The sequence below is a fragment of the Liolophura sinensis genome, chromosome 1, assembly GCF_032854445.1.
Source record: "Liolophura sinensis isolate JHLJ2023 chromosome 1, CUHK_Ljap_v2, whole genome shotgun sequence".
Classification (NCBI taxonomy): Eukaryota; Metazoa; Mollusca; class Polyplacophora; order Chitonida; family Chitonidae; genus Liolophura; species Liolophura sinensis.
This window is the reverse complement of record NC_088295.1, coordinates 88771153-88786171: the sequence shown is the minus strand read 5'-3', so window position 1 is coordinate 88786171 and position 15019 is coordinate 88771153. Positions and strand designations below refer to the sequence as shown.

At 39.0% G+C, this 15019-nt stretch overlaps 1 protein-coding gene across 2 annotated transcripts in view; it reads right to left on the bottom strand.

Moving 5' to 3' along the window:
• LOC135462019 (extended synaptotagmin-2-like) overlaps positions 1-15019 on the bottom strand; it is a 49072-nt gene that overhangs the window by 15662 nt on the left and 18391 nt on the right. For both annotated transcript variants that reach the window (XM_064739349.1, XM_064739350.1), the window contains exons 4-13: positions 14237-14313; positions 13803-13869; positions 13277-13366; positions 12926-12981; positions 12477-12597; positions 11853-11955; positions 9801-9871; positions 9496-9581; positions 9086-9134; positions 8554-8643 (exon numbers count right to left, since the gene is read on the bottom strand). In XM_064739349.1, the coding sequence (XP_064595419.1) occupies positions 8554-8643; positions 9086-9134; positions 9496-9581; positions 9801-9871; positions 11853-11955; positions 12477-12597; positions 12926-12981; positions 13277-13366; positions 13803-13869; positions 14237-14313 (810 nt within the window). The remainder of the gene's footprint in view (positions 1-8553; positions 8644-9085; positions 9135-9495; positions 9582-9800; positions 9872-11852; positions 11956-12476; positions 12598-12925; positions 12982-13276; positions 13367-13802; positions 13870-14236; positions 14314-15019) is intronic.

The following is a 15019-nucleotide window of genomic DNA, read 5'->3' as shown; positions in this document are numbered from 1 at the left end:
GATGGTCAACTTTAAAAAATATACACCAAACCAATATAAATCAACCGTCAGAAGATCATTTGACCATAAGAAGGACTTCTCAAAACCCAAAGCCAAGTAAAGCAAAATGAAATGAAAATGTAATTCTTCAGACTTCTCTCTGCACATTACATCATTTTGTGACAATCATCTATGCCATTGTTCCCTGCTATAGTTTTTTTGGTGTTGGTACATTGGCTGACAACTCTGAACCAGAATACCCTCACGTAAAGAGGATGTAAAAAACGTATTTCTGAATTACCTCATATTTTATGGGAAATAGGTTACCATGGGATTTGTGTTCATGCAATCACAATGTAAAATAACACCGATGGGAAAGTCAGTAAGAATATGTAGTTGTACACAGACATATGTACAATGTATGTCTCTAATCTACACCAATTAAGTTTATATGGTCATAAATTTATTTCTATAGGGCATGGCATTTTTGATGGGTGTGCATTATATTAATTGTACATTTTGTAACAATTTTATATACATGTGCAAATTAAGATACACTATTTTTATGCACATGTGTATTACAATATACTGTAAAAGCACTCTGTTTTTACACCCAAAAAAAACCCTCAAACATTCCTGAAACTGAACGTACATAAAGTCTTCATGGTCTTACTTACTAACCTCAAAGATATTCCACAAAAGAAAGAAGGTGATGATAAAGTGTGTAATAACACCATTTAATTTGCCCAGAAGTTGCAGAGAAATATAATTCTGTCTTCATTGTATGTTCCTGGACATATGCAAACAGCTATATAAATCAATAAATATAATGGACACTTGTCTGACCCTCTGATTTCACACATATAGTGCTTATTCCATCAAACAGTGTGTGGTCATTTCTTTCCTGGGTACAGGCTTAGGGTAGAGCAGGCAGTAAAGGTCCAGGTTAGAACCAGGGTGGGGTCAATAAGCAAACTATTCAGGAAGAAGAACTCACAAAGACACACAAACTTCACTTACCCAAGGTTTATGTAGTGTACAAACCATAGAGGAAAAACAGAAGACTAATTAACATAATATCAAACATAAAACATGCAACTTTAGCTACTCATTACAACATCTTCTATTAATAATGTCTGAAAAAAAAAACATACAGATATCTTGGTTTTGTCAAAAAAACGGTCAAAAAGATGTTAACAGAAGCATTGTTATCACATGATGAGAGGAAACAGACACATTGTAAGGCTGCAAAGTTTGGTCAGCATTGTCAAAGCTTTAAGAAGGATTTTCAACACTGATATCCCAAGAAATAGTCAATCCAATTTTTCAATTATTTGTTTAATATTTTACATATGAAAAGAAAACAGGGATCAGACTATTCACGTATGCAAAAGCAATGTGGACATTTTGTGGCGGTGTGGGTGGAGGTCGCCAAAGCACGAGCTACACTGCTGAGCTCAGCTAGTGCCTGGGATATGCTGTTACTGCTACTGTCACATCCTGGAGTATTCCATACTCAAAACCTACATGTAATGAATCTAACTGCTGTTCTTCAAATGAAGCACTGGCTATCAGTGGAAGTTCATGGGCCAAATCAAGTACAGGAAGTTATTCTAATGTTGTACGGGGGCAGTTGTTCTCTGATATCAAATACAGGGAGCTGTTCTGATGTTGTACAGAGGAAGTTATTCTGATGTTGTACAGGGGAAGTTGTTCTGATGGCGTACAGGGGAAGTTATTCTGATGTTGTTCAGGAGAACTTGTTCTGATGGTGTACAGGGGAAGTTATTCTGATGGTGTACAGGGGAAGTTATTCTGATGGTGTACAGGGGAAGTTATTCTAATGTTGTTCAGGAGAAGTTGTTCTGATGGTGTACAGGGAAATTATTCTGATGGTGTACAGAAGTTGTTCTGATGTTGTACAGAGGAAGCTGTTCTGATGTTGTACAGGGGAAGTTATTCTGATGTTGTACAGAGGAAGCTGTTCTGATGTTGTACAGGGGAAGTTGTTCTGATGGCGTACAGGGGAAATTATTCTGATGGTGTACAGGAGAAGTTGTTCTGATGTTGTACAGAGGAAGCTGTTCTGGTGTTGTACAGGGGAAGTTGTTCTGATGGTGTACAGGAGAAGTTGTTCTGATGTTGTACAGGGGAAGTTGTTCTGATGTTGTACAGAGGAAGCTGTTCTGATGTTGTACAGGGGAAGTTGTTCTGATGTTGTACAGAGGAAGCTGTTCTGATGTTGTACAGGGGAAGTTGTTCTGATGTTGTACAGGGGAAGTTATTCTGATGTTGTACAGGAGATGCTATTCTGATGTTACACAGGGAAGTTATTTTAATGTTGCTAAGGGAAGATATTCTAATGCTGAAGTTATTTGGATGTTGTACACAGGAAGTCATTCTGGTGTTGTGTAGGTGAAGCTTTTTGGATGTTGTTCTGATGGTGTACAGGCGCTGTTATTCTAACATTTTTCAGAAGTTGTTCTGATGGTGTACAGGGGAAGTTATTCTAATGTTGTTCAGGAGAAATTGTTCTGATGGTGTACAGGGGAAGTTGTTCTAATGGTGTACAGGGGAAGTTGTTCTGATGGTGCACAGGGGAAGTTATTCTGATGGTGTACAGGGGAAGTTATTCTGATGTTGTTCAGGAGAACTTGTTCTGATGGTGTACAGGAGAAGTTATTCTGATGGTGTACAGGGGAAGTTATTCTGATGTTGTTCAGGAGAACTTGTTCTGATGGTGTACAGGAGAAGTTATTCTGATGGTGTACAGGGGAAGTTGTTCTGATGGCGAACAGGGGAAGTTATTCTAATGTTGTTCAGGAGAACTTGTTCTGATGGTGTACAGGGGAAGTTATTCTGATGGTGTACAGGGGAAGTTATTCTGATGGTGTACAGGGGAAGTTATTCTAATGTTGTTCAGGAGAAGTTGTTCTGATGGTGTACAGGGGAAATTATTCTGATGGTGTACAGGAGAAGTTGTTCTGATGGTGTACAGGGGAAATTATTCTGATGTTGTACAGGGGAAGTTGTTCTTATGGTGTACAGGGGAAGTTATTCTAATGTTGTTCAGGAGAAGTTGTTCTGATGGTGTACAGGGGAAATTATTCTGATGTTGTACAGGGGAAGTTGTTCTGATGGTGTACAGGGGAAATTATTCTGATGTTGTACAGGGGAAGTTGTTCTTATGGTGTACAGGGGAAGTTATTCTAATGTTGTTCAGGAGAAGTTGTTCTGATGGTGTACAGGGGAAATTATTCTAATGTTGTACAGGGGAAGTTGTTCTGATGGCGTACAGGAGAAGTTATTCTGATGGCGTACAGGGGAAGTTATTCTGATGGTGTACAGGGGAAGTTATTCTAATGTTGTTCAGGAGAAGTTGTTCTGATGGTGTACAGGGGAAATTATTCTGATGGTGTACAGGAGAAGTTGTTCTGATGTTGTACAGAGGAAGCTGTTCTGACGTTGTACAGAGGAAGTTGTTCTGATGTTGTACAGAGGAAGCTGTTCTGATGTTGTACAGGGGAAGTTGTTCTAATGTTGTACAGGAGATGCTATTCTGATGTTACACAGGGAAGTTATTTTAATGTTGCTAAGGGAAGATATTCTAATGCTGAAGTTATTTGGATGTTGTACACAGGAAGTCATTCTGGTGTTGTGTAGGTGAAGCTTTTTGGATGTTGTTCTGATGGTGTACAGGCGCTGTTATTCTAACATTTTTCAGAAGTTGTTCTGATGGTGTACAGGGGAAGTTATTCTAATGTTGTTCAGGAGAAATTGTTCTGATGGTGTACAGGGGAAGTTGTTCTGATGGTGTACAGGGGAAGTTGTTCTGATGGTGCACAGGAGAAGTTATTCTGATGGTGTACAGGGGAAGTTATTCTGATGTTGTTCAGAAGGAGTTGTTCTGATGGTGTACAGGGGAAGTTATTCTGATGGTGTACAGGGGAAGTTATTCTGATGTTGTTCAGAAGGAGTTGTTCTGATGGTGCACAGGGGAAGTTATTCTAATGTTGTTCAGGAGAAATTGTTCTGATGGTGTACAGGGGAAATTATTCTGATGGTGTACAGGGGAAGTTATTCTGATGTTGTTCAGAAGGAGTTGTTCTGATGGTGTACAGGGGAAATTATTCTGATGGTGTACAGGGGAAGTTATTCTGATGTTGTTCAGAAGGAGTTGTTCTGATGGTGTACAGGGGAAATTATTCTGATGGTGTACAGGGGAAGTTATTCTGATGTTGTTCAGAAGGAGTTGTTCTGATGGTGCACAGGGGAAGTTATTCTAATGTTGTTCAGGAGAAATTGTTCTGATGGTGTACAGGGGAAGTTATTCTGATGGTGTACAGGGGAAATTATTCTGATGGTGTACAGAGGAAGTTATTCTGATGTTGTTCAGGGGAAGTTATTCTGATGTTGTTCAGAAGGAGTTGTTCTGATGGTGTACAGGGGAAGTTATTCTGATGGTGTACAGGGGAAGTTGTTTTGATGGTGCACAGGGGAAGTTATTCTGATGGTGTACAGGGGAAGTTATTCTGATGTTGTTCAGAAGGAGTTGTTCTGATGGTGTACAGGGGAAGATATTCTGATGTTGTTCAGGAGAACTTGTTCTGATGGTGTACAGGAGAAGTTATTCTGATGGTGTACAGGGGAAGTTATTCTGATGGTGTACAGAGGAAGTTATTCTGATGTTGTTCAGGAGGAGTTGTTCTGATGGCGTACAGGGGAAGTTATTCTAATGTTGTTCAGGAGGAGTTGTTCTTATGGTGTACAGGGGAAGTTGTTCTGATGTTGTTCAGGAGAACTTGTTCTGATGGTGTACAGGAGAAGTTATTCTGATGGTGCACAGGGGAAGTTATTCTAATGTTGTTCAGGAGAACTTGTTCTGATGGTGTACAGGGGAAATTATTCTGATGGTGTACACGGGAAGTTATTCTGATGTTGTTCAGAAGGAGTTGTTCTGATGGTGTACAGGGGAAATTATTCTAATGTTGTACAGGGGAAGTTGTTCTGATGTTGTACAGGGGAAGATATTCTGATGTTGTTCAGGAGAAATTGTTCTGATGGTGTACAGGAGAAGTTATTCTGATGGTGTACAGGGGAAGTTATTCTGATGTTGTTCAGGAGGAGTTGTTCTGATGGCGTACAGGGGAAGTTATTCTAATGTTGTTCAGGAGGAGTTGTTCTTATGGTGTACAGGGGAAGTTGTTCTGATGTTGTTCAGGAGAACTTGTTCTGATGGTGTACAGGAGAAGTTATTCTGATGGTGTACAGGGGAAGTTATTCTGATGTTGTTCAGGAGAACTTGTTCTGATGGTGTATAGGAGAAGTTATTCTGATGGTGTACAGGGGAAGTTATTCTGATGTTGTTCAGGAGAAATTGTTCTGATGGTGTATAGGAGAAGTTATTTTGATGGTGTACAGAGGAAGTTATTCTGATGTTGTTCAGGAGGAGTTGTTCTGATGGCGAACAGGGGAAGTTATTCTAATGTTGTTCAGGAGAACTTGTTCTGATGGTGTACAGGGGAAATTATTCTGATGGTGTACAGGGGAAGTTATTCTAATGTTGTACAGGGGAAGTTGTTCTGATGGCGTACAGGAGAAGTTATTCTGATGGCGTACAGGGGAAGTTATTCTGATGGTGTACAGGGGAAGTTATTCTAATGTTGTTCAGGAGAAGTTGTTCTGATGGTGTACAGGGGAAATTATTCTGATGGTGTACAGGAGAAGTTGTTCTGATGTTGTACAGAGGAAGCTGTTCTGACGTTGTACAGAGGAAGTTGTTCTGATGTTGTACAGAGGAAGCTGTTCTGATGTTGTACAGGGGAAGTTGTTCTGATGTTGTACAGGAGATGCTATTCTGATGTTACACAGGGAAGTTATTTTAATGTTGCTAAGGGAAGATATTCTAATGCTGAAGTTATTTGGATGTTGTACACAGGAAGTCATTCTGGTGTTGTGTAGGTGAAACTTTTTGGATGTTGTTCTGATGGTGTACAGGCGCTGTTATTCTAACATTTTTCAGAAGTTGTTCTGATGGTGTACAGGGGAAGTTATTCTAATGTTGTTCAGGAGAAATTGTTCTGATGGTGTACAGGGGAAGTTGTTCTGATGGTGTACAGGGGAAGTTGTTCTGATGGTGCACAGGAGAAGTTATTCTGATGGTGTACAGGGGAAGTTATTCTGATGTTGTTCAGAAGGAGTTGTTCTGATGGTGTACAGGGGAAGTTATTCTGATGGTGTACAGGGGAAGTTATTCTGATGTTGTTCAGAAGGAGTTGTTCTGATGGTGCACAGGGGAAGTTATTCTAATGTTGTTCAGGAGAAATTGTTCTGATGGTGTACAGGGGAAATTATTCTGATGGTGTACAGGGGAAGTTATTCTGATGTTGTTCAGAAGGAGTTGTTCTGATGGTGTACAGGGGAAATTATTCTGATGGTGTACAGGGGAAGTTATTCTGATGTTGTTCAGAAGGAGTTGTTCTGATGGTGTACAGGGGAAATTATTCTGATGGTGTACAGGGGAAGTTATTCTGATGTTGTTCAGAAGGAGTTGTTCTGATGGTGCACAGGGGAAGTTATTCTAATGTTGTTCAGGAGAAATTGTTCTGATGGTGTACAGGGGAAGTTATTCTGATGGTGTACAGGGGAAATTATTCTGATGGTGTACAGAGGAAGTTATTCTGATGTTGTTCAGGGGAAGTTATTCTGATGTTGTTCAGAAGGAGTTGTTCTGATGGTGTACAGGGGAAGTTATTCTGATGGTGTACAGGGGAAGTTGTTTTGATGGTGCACAGGGGAAGTTATTCTGATGGTGTACAGGGGAAGTTATTCTGATGTTGTTCAGAAGGAGTTGTTCTGATGGTGTACAGGGGAAGATATTCTGATGTTGTTCAGGAGAACTTGTTCTGATGGTGTACAGGAGAAGTTATTCTGATGGTGTACAGGGGAAGTTATTCTGATGGTGTACAGAGGAAGTTATTCTGATGTTGTTCAGGAGGAGTTGTTCTGATGGCGTACAGGGGAAGTTATTCTAATGTTGTTCAGGAGGAGTTGTTCTTATGGTGTACAGGGGAAGTTGTTCTGATGTTGTTCAGGAGAACTTGTTCTGATGGTGTACAGGAGAAGTTATTCTGATGGTGCACAGGGGAAGTTATTCTAATGTTGTTCAGGAGAACTTGTTCTGATGGTGTACAGGGGAAATTATTCTGATGGTGTACAGGGGAAGTTATTCTGATGTTGTTCAGAAGGAGTTGTTCTGATGGTGTACAGGGGAAATTATTCTAATGTTGTACAGGGGAAGTTGTTCTGATGTTGTACAGGGGAAGATATTCTGATGTTGTTCAGGAGAAATTGTTCTGATGGTGTACAGGAGAAGTTATTCTGATGGTGTACAGGGGAAGTTATTCTGATGTTGTTCAGGAGGAGTTGTTCTGATGGCGTACAGGGGAAGTTATTCTAATGTTGTTCAGGAGGAGTTGTTCTTATGGTGTACAGGGGAAGTTGTTCTGATGTTGTTCAGGAGAACTTGTTCTGATGGTGTACAGGAGAAGTTATTCTGATGGTGTACAGGGGAAGTTATTCTGATGTTGTTCAGGAGAACTTGTTCTGATGGTGTATAGGAGAAGTTATTCTGATGGTGTACAGGGGAAGTTATTCTGATGTTGTTCAGGAGAAATTGTTCTGATGGTGTATAGGAGAAGTTATTTTGATGGTGTACAGAGGAAGTTATTCTGATGTTGTTCAGGAGGAGTTGTTCTGATGGCGAACAGGGGAAGTTATTCTAATGTTGTTCAGGAGAACTTGTTCTGATGGTGTACAGGGGAAATTATTCTGATGGTGTACAGGGGAAGTTATTCTGATGTTGTTCAGAAGGAGTTGTTCTGATGGTGTACAGGGGAAGATATTCTGATGTTGTTCAGGAGAACTTTTTCTGATGGTGTACAGGGGAAGGTATTCTAATGTACAAGAGAAATTATTCCATTGTTGTATGGGGAAAACCACTTCTAATGCTGTACGGCAGAAGATATTTTAATGTTGTATGAGGTAGGTTATTTTAATGTTGTACGAGGGAAGCCATTCTAATGCTGTATGAAGATATTCCGATGTTGTACAGGGGAAGCCATTCTAATGCTGTATGGAGGAAGATATTCCGATGTTGTACAGGGGAAGCCATTCTAATGCTGTATGGGGTATACTATTCTAATGTTCAGTTGTACACAGCTCACGTCTCCAGACCATGAATCTCTGAGCAACAAGACAACACCAATATACAATCCGGATGAATGATACCATTATAGAGCTAATGATGCTACAGATCTAAGAGAAGAGAGAAAGCTAGGTTTTAAGGTGTAAGGTAAATCACAGGGGCCCTATTGAGTTAAATACATCTAATGAATACTCATTTATAATATACAACTATTATCATTATTATTTTAAATAAATAATTGCATGTAATTTTATTGTAGCATGTTTATACATATATTTTAGATCCTTAAGCTCATAAAGCATGAATACTCAAACCTATTTTATTCTACACATATATATATTTGTACACTATGATGACCAGTTACCCACCCTGTCAAGTGCTAACGGATCCTTCACCAGATGGAGCCACTGTAGCTTCAAATGCACCAGACCTTTCTTCACATCTTCTAAAGGAAGCCACTGAATAAATTACACAAAGGTCAATTATTTCTGCAAGATTAATAAGTGTTTACCAATTTAACTGTTTTACTGTCTGATGACTACTTTTTAATACTACATTCAAAATCATTTCAATGACAAAACAATGGTTAGGCATATATATTGAGAAGAAAGACTGTCTCTGTCCAAAGGAAAACAACTGCATTGTATTTTGCAGTAGGAATACTTCCTGTCAACACCGTTAGATGAGAAATGAGAAAGAGTGAACTGCAAACTCACAATTACAATTGCTACACAAAACCCAAAACATTTATGCCAATGTTAAAATTTCTTCAAAAACATATCAATAAAAACCATTTATATATTTTAAAACTTCCAAACTAAAGCAGGTACACATATCTTTGATGAACTACATGTATGTAGAGAATATTATTCATAGTACTAAACTGTATGTATGACTTACAGAGTCCACAAGCTTCTTCTCTGCCACAGGAGTGATGTCCAGGCTTACACTGAAAACCACAAAACACAGGTGTTATCTACACAGCAGATTACCAAATCTTTTACACACAAGAGTATATAACTTTAAGCGGTCAATGAAAGAACGACAATGTGTGAAACTAATTTATCATTTAAATGTTCAAAACATAGGGATGTCTGTTTTAGAATTTTTTACTATTTATATATTAATGCTTAAAACCATATTTGGATGACTTAGAATAGCGCAATTTCTACATAAACCATTCAGATGGCTGACTCAAAACTCACCTGTCTAGTATCCTCCCACCATAATGCTCACAGAAATGTAATATTCTTGAGTATGGCATAATCAAATCAAATAAATGAATAAATAAATAAATAAATCAAACTCACCCGCCCAGGTAATCATCCTTGTTACCTGGATCTTCATCTCTCAGCTCAACTTCCAGGAACTGACCATTCTTCTCATCAACAATCGCCTGAAAGAACACACACTCCTCAATCAGGTCAATTATTTATCTAAATACAACTGTTTTAATCAGTACACAAATAAACAGAGCCAGAAAAGATTCTGACAATGTCTTTGTTACCTAACACACAATACTTTCCTGAAGATACAGTCTGGAATAGAGCACATAGGTGTGATGAACCTGTGAACAGATGGACATGGAAATGAAGGACGGATACCCACAACATACCTCAAAGACTTGATTCCATTCTGGCTGAACTGTGTTGTTGATAACTTTAGTCTTAAAGCTTTGAGCACCAACTGTATAGCAGCAAGAAAATACAAAAATAAACATTACACAGAGCATCAATATGCGTTTGGGATATATTTATTTATTTGACTAATACGACCATGACTAGTGCTTTACAATTTTTTCACCTTTATGGATGGAGGAAACCATTTGAGCAACTTTGGCATGTAAATAAATCCCCATTGTTACTAAAGCCCCTGGAACTGTTACAGCGGGGGCATTTACAAATTCCCTACCCAATGTTGGAATCGAAACCACAACTGAGCATTTCGGATATCAGATGAAAGACTTACGCGTGAGATAGTAGTAAGGTATCTCATGATTTGTTGTGTGAGACAGTAGTAAGGTATCTCATGATTCTGGGTGTGAGATAGTAGTAAGGTATCTCATGATTTGGTGTGTGAGACAGTAGTAAGTATCTCATGATTTGGTGTGTGAGACAGTAGTAAGGTATCTCATGATTTGGTGTGTGAGACAGTAGTAAGGTATCTCATGATTTGTTGTGTGAGACAGTAGTAAGGTATCTCATGATTTGGTGTGTGAGATAGTAGTGAGGTATCTCATGATTTGGTGTGTGAGACAGTAGTAAGTATCTCATGATTTGTTGTGTGAGACAGTAGTAAGGTATCTCATGATTTGTTGTGTGAGACAGTAGTAAGGTATCTCATGATTCTGGGTGTGAGATAGTAGTGAGGTATCTCATGATTTGGTGTGTGAGACAGTAGTAAGGTATCTCATGATTTGTTGTGTGAGACAGTAGTATGGTATCTCATGATTTGTTGTGTGAGACAGTAGTGAGGTATCTCATGATTTGGTGTGTGAGACAGTAGTAAGGTATCTCATGATTTGGTGTGTGAGACAGTAGTAAGGTATCTCATGATTTGGTGTGTGAGACAGTAGTAAGGTATCTCATGATTTGTTGTGTGAGACAGTAGTAAGGTATCTCATGATTTGGTGTGTGAGACAGTAGTAAGGTATCTCATGATTTGGTGTGTGAGACAGTAGTAAGGTATCTCATGATTTGTTGTGTGAGACAGTAGTAAGGTATCTCATGATTCTGGGTGTGAGACAGTAGTGAGGTATCTCATGATTTGTTGTGTGAGACAGTAGTAAGGTATCTCATGATTTGGTGTGTGAGACAGTAGTAAGGTATCTCATGATTTGGTGTGTGATACAGTAGTAAGGTATCCCATGATTCTGGGTGTGAGATAGTAGTGAGGTATCTCATGATTTGGTGTGTGAGACAGTAGTAAGGTATCTCATGATTTGGTGTGTGAGACAGTAGTAAGGTATCTCATGAGTTGTTGTGTGAGACAGTAGTGAGGTATCTCATGATTTGGTGTGTGAGACAGTAGTGAGGTATCTCATGATTTGGTGTGTGGGACAGTAGTGAGGTATCTCATGATTTGGTGTGTGAGACAGTAGTAAGGTATCTCATGATTCTGGGTGTGAGACAGTAGTAAGGTATCTCATGATTTGGTGTGTGAGACAGTAGTAAGGTATCCCATGATTCTGGGTGTGAGATAGTAGTGAGGTATCTCATGATTTGGTGTGTGAGACAGTAGTAAGGTATCGCATGATTTGTTGTGTGAGACAGTAGTAAGGTATCTCATGAGTTGTTGTGTGAGACAGTAGTGAGGTATCTCATGATTTGGTGTGTGAGACAGTAGTGAGGTATCTCATGATTTGGTGTGTGAGACAGTAGTGAGGTATCTCATGATTTGGTGTGTGAGACAGTAGTAAGGTATCTCATGATTTGTTGTGTGAGACAGTAGTAAGGTATCTCATGATTTGTTGTGTGAGACAGTAGTAAGGTATCTCATGAGTTGTTGTCTGAGACAGTAGTAAGGTATCTCATGATTTGGCCCATGAATTACCCATAGGAGCATTGTGACAGCTGATACAGTGGTACATAACGGACATGGATTCAATGATGTAATTAGTGGTGACATTGGTAAAGATACTTCTGTGTTTGACAGCATGCACAAATACCTCGGATGACAGCATAAGGGTCTGACTTGCCACCTGATCCCATAAGGCCGATGTCTGCTTTCTTCAGGTCCTTGGCACCCAAGGCATAAATTCTCATTACACCCTGTTGAAAAACAACAGATTACATACTGAGATCTTTACCTATAATTTGATCAGAATTTTTTCAGAATATCCAGAGTAATAATCTAAACAGTTGAACACAAATATACGTGTGTACATGTGCGCCTAATACAACCTTGGGTAACTCTAACACCTCCATCTGAAAATGTACATGTTGTCAGAATCTTCATGTTGATAGTGCCTATGAGGGATATAAGTTCTCGGGAGTTCCGCGTGAGGGCGCTCGTGAAATTACCGGAAGTTAGGGCTAGAAAACACTCCATTCGCCCAACGCTCATGCATGAAGGCCAGGGTCCTAATCCCAACTTCCACTATATGCGCAAGCGCCCTCATGTGAATTTCCAAGAACTCGTATCTCTCATAGATCCTATAGCTTTTCAAACAAACCTCTTGTCACACAGAATACTTTGATATGACAGACACATCATGATGACAAGAACAGCATTGGATGGAGAAGATCAAGAGAATGTAAACATTAACGTAGAGCCGGGTGGTTTGTCTTACATGTGGGAGAGGGTAGCGCAGTTTGGAGAGGTCAATGTTCTGTGCCAGGGCCACCGGGATTCGATTGGGCAGCACCATCATGGCTGCCACATTCTCGGACACAATTGTGTGTAATAAGTCACTGAAACAATTGAGATGAGACTTCAGATCACAAACATAGTATTAAAACATAAAAAGAAAATCACGCGCATGCAGAATATCATCTCCAGTAAAATATCATGGAAAGATTCTATATTTACCAGAACATGCTGTCAAAGGCACTGTAAATAAAACTGAATGGAAATGTCTTCTTTATGTCCTACATTTATATCAAGTTTGGATTTTTCTGACAAATGGTCACACTTAGGAGGCTCTTCACAAGGCTAAATTACAGCCTTTACTTGATCTGTCTGCTTACAAAGTAGATCTTCTGCCATCTTCGACAGACATAAAAGCACATTTCTACTCACTTCAAGCCTGGGATGTCAAAAGCATTTGCCAAACTCGTGAGATTGAAGTCAATGACCTGAAAACAGAAGATATAAAGGTGATGACAATGCGATTGGTAATCACCATATAGGGCGGTAGTCACGTTCAGGCGGCACATTGTGTCAATGTATAATGCTGCAGTTAATACAGTAGACCATGAAAATTGTAAATTGATTTCAAAATGTTTAGGCTTATTCAACACTTTCTCCAGGTTGATAAACACTTTTAATAGAATATAATCATAAATGCAGATGATATGAACACGACAGGACAGCTTTATTTTCGAGTTAGGGAGCATTTGATGTTGTGCTCTGAAGGACCAGGTAACTTACAGGGTTATTGAGGAAGAAGACTGTAACTCCACCCATCAGAGGCATCACACCAATCAGAGGCTTCATCACCACACGCATTGTCCCCCGCAACTGTCAACGCAAGGAATTCTATGTCACATAGCTGTATATCATGCTGGCAATCAACTGTTGACTCATACATTGGGTCATCTATAAAACTACATCATCAGCTATTTTCACAACACAAACTACACATACATATATACATACGTGTACCACATACTGCAACAACATGTGCCTGAGGAACTGTAAGTTTTTTTTTTATTGTCAGGCACACTGATATTTATTCATTTGCTGGGCGTTTTACACAGTATTCAACAATATTTCACTTATATGATGGCAGTTAGCATTATTGTGCGAGGAAATTGGGCAAAGTCCGGACGAAACCCATGACCATCTGCAGGTTGCTTTGTATGTAACAACTAGGAATACACCATATAAGTGTAGTCTGAACAAGAGTTTGAAACAGTTTTGCTAAATGTGTATAAAAAGAAATTTTCAGACAAACCGAAAGATCTTTCAATCCGGCACTTATGCCTTTTACATTAACAGAGAAATCGGCATCGCTGCTGTACCTGGAACCAACAAGAAAAAAAAAATACATGTACTGTTATGCAAATTCAAATTGCCAAAGCTGTATAACATATGTTTTGTATATATCTTTGTTCAAACCATAAATTACAGACAGTATTAGGCTTTATGCTAAAATTTCTAAGTATGTCAAATTTAACAGATTAAATCGTTTTCTTTTAATCCTTAATCTCCAAATAAATGTACAAAGCATTCCATTCCTAAAACTTCTCATACTGCATAATTAGCCTTTTCTTTTCTGAAAGTCTTCGTTCAACTACAGGTACCCTTTCTTCCACCATGCATCCTTTATTCCTTACACCTTCCCATAATTCACCTTGTTTTTTCATGACCCTCACTTTAATCACTTACACTATCTCTAAGTCCATAACGATTTCATCTCGACGGACATTTCCTGTGTAAACTTTTACACCTCCAATACGAGGTGGCTGAAAAATAATACAAAAAGTTATTAAAGCATACAGATTTGAAGTCTGGATAAAAATTAGTGTTCATTTATCTATGGTCTACATAAGGAAGCTACCTGTGGACTGAATCAACACATTATTTGTTCTGGTACGGTAATCTGAGATTAAAACCCTCTCAGAAAGCTGGATACATGCCCTCCATGTAATATAATAAGGTGCCTGGCCATGCTACTGTCTATGTTTGCTACTGTCAATGCTTGCTCCGTTCAGATGTTGTACCCTTGACCAAGGAGGTTGTGCATTCTAATACAGCTCTTGGCTGTTGGTTTAGCTGCAGGCTTTCATCAAATGGTTTTTAAGGTACCACAGAAGAATAGATACATGACTATAATGACCTGATAATTAATTGTGACATCAATCAAATGAAAAAAAAAAAAAACATATAAATAAATGGATATGCACAACTATGAAACAATACATTCTGCACATACATGTATCACATGTGCAAAGACATTTCTGAAGGATTTATTGATGCTGCTGTAAATGAGCAAGCCCTCAAAGAAAGATAAATTCACCAGGCTCAACACAAGAATGCTCTCCGCCTGACAATGTACTGACCTCCTCAAGCAATGTTGGAAGATTTACAACCTTGAACTATTGCCTTCAGAGGGAGTGGTTCTGGAGCAAGAGAGCTCAGTGTCTACTTGAGCATAAACATATATTTGTT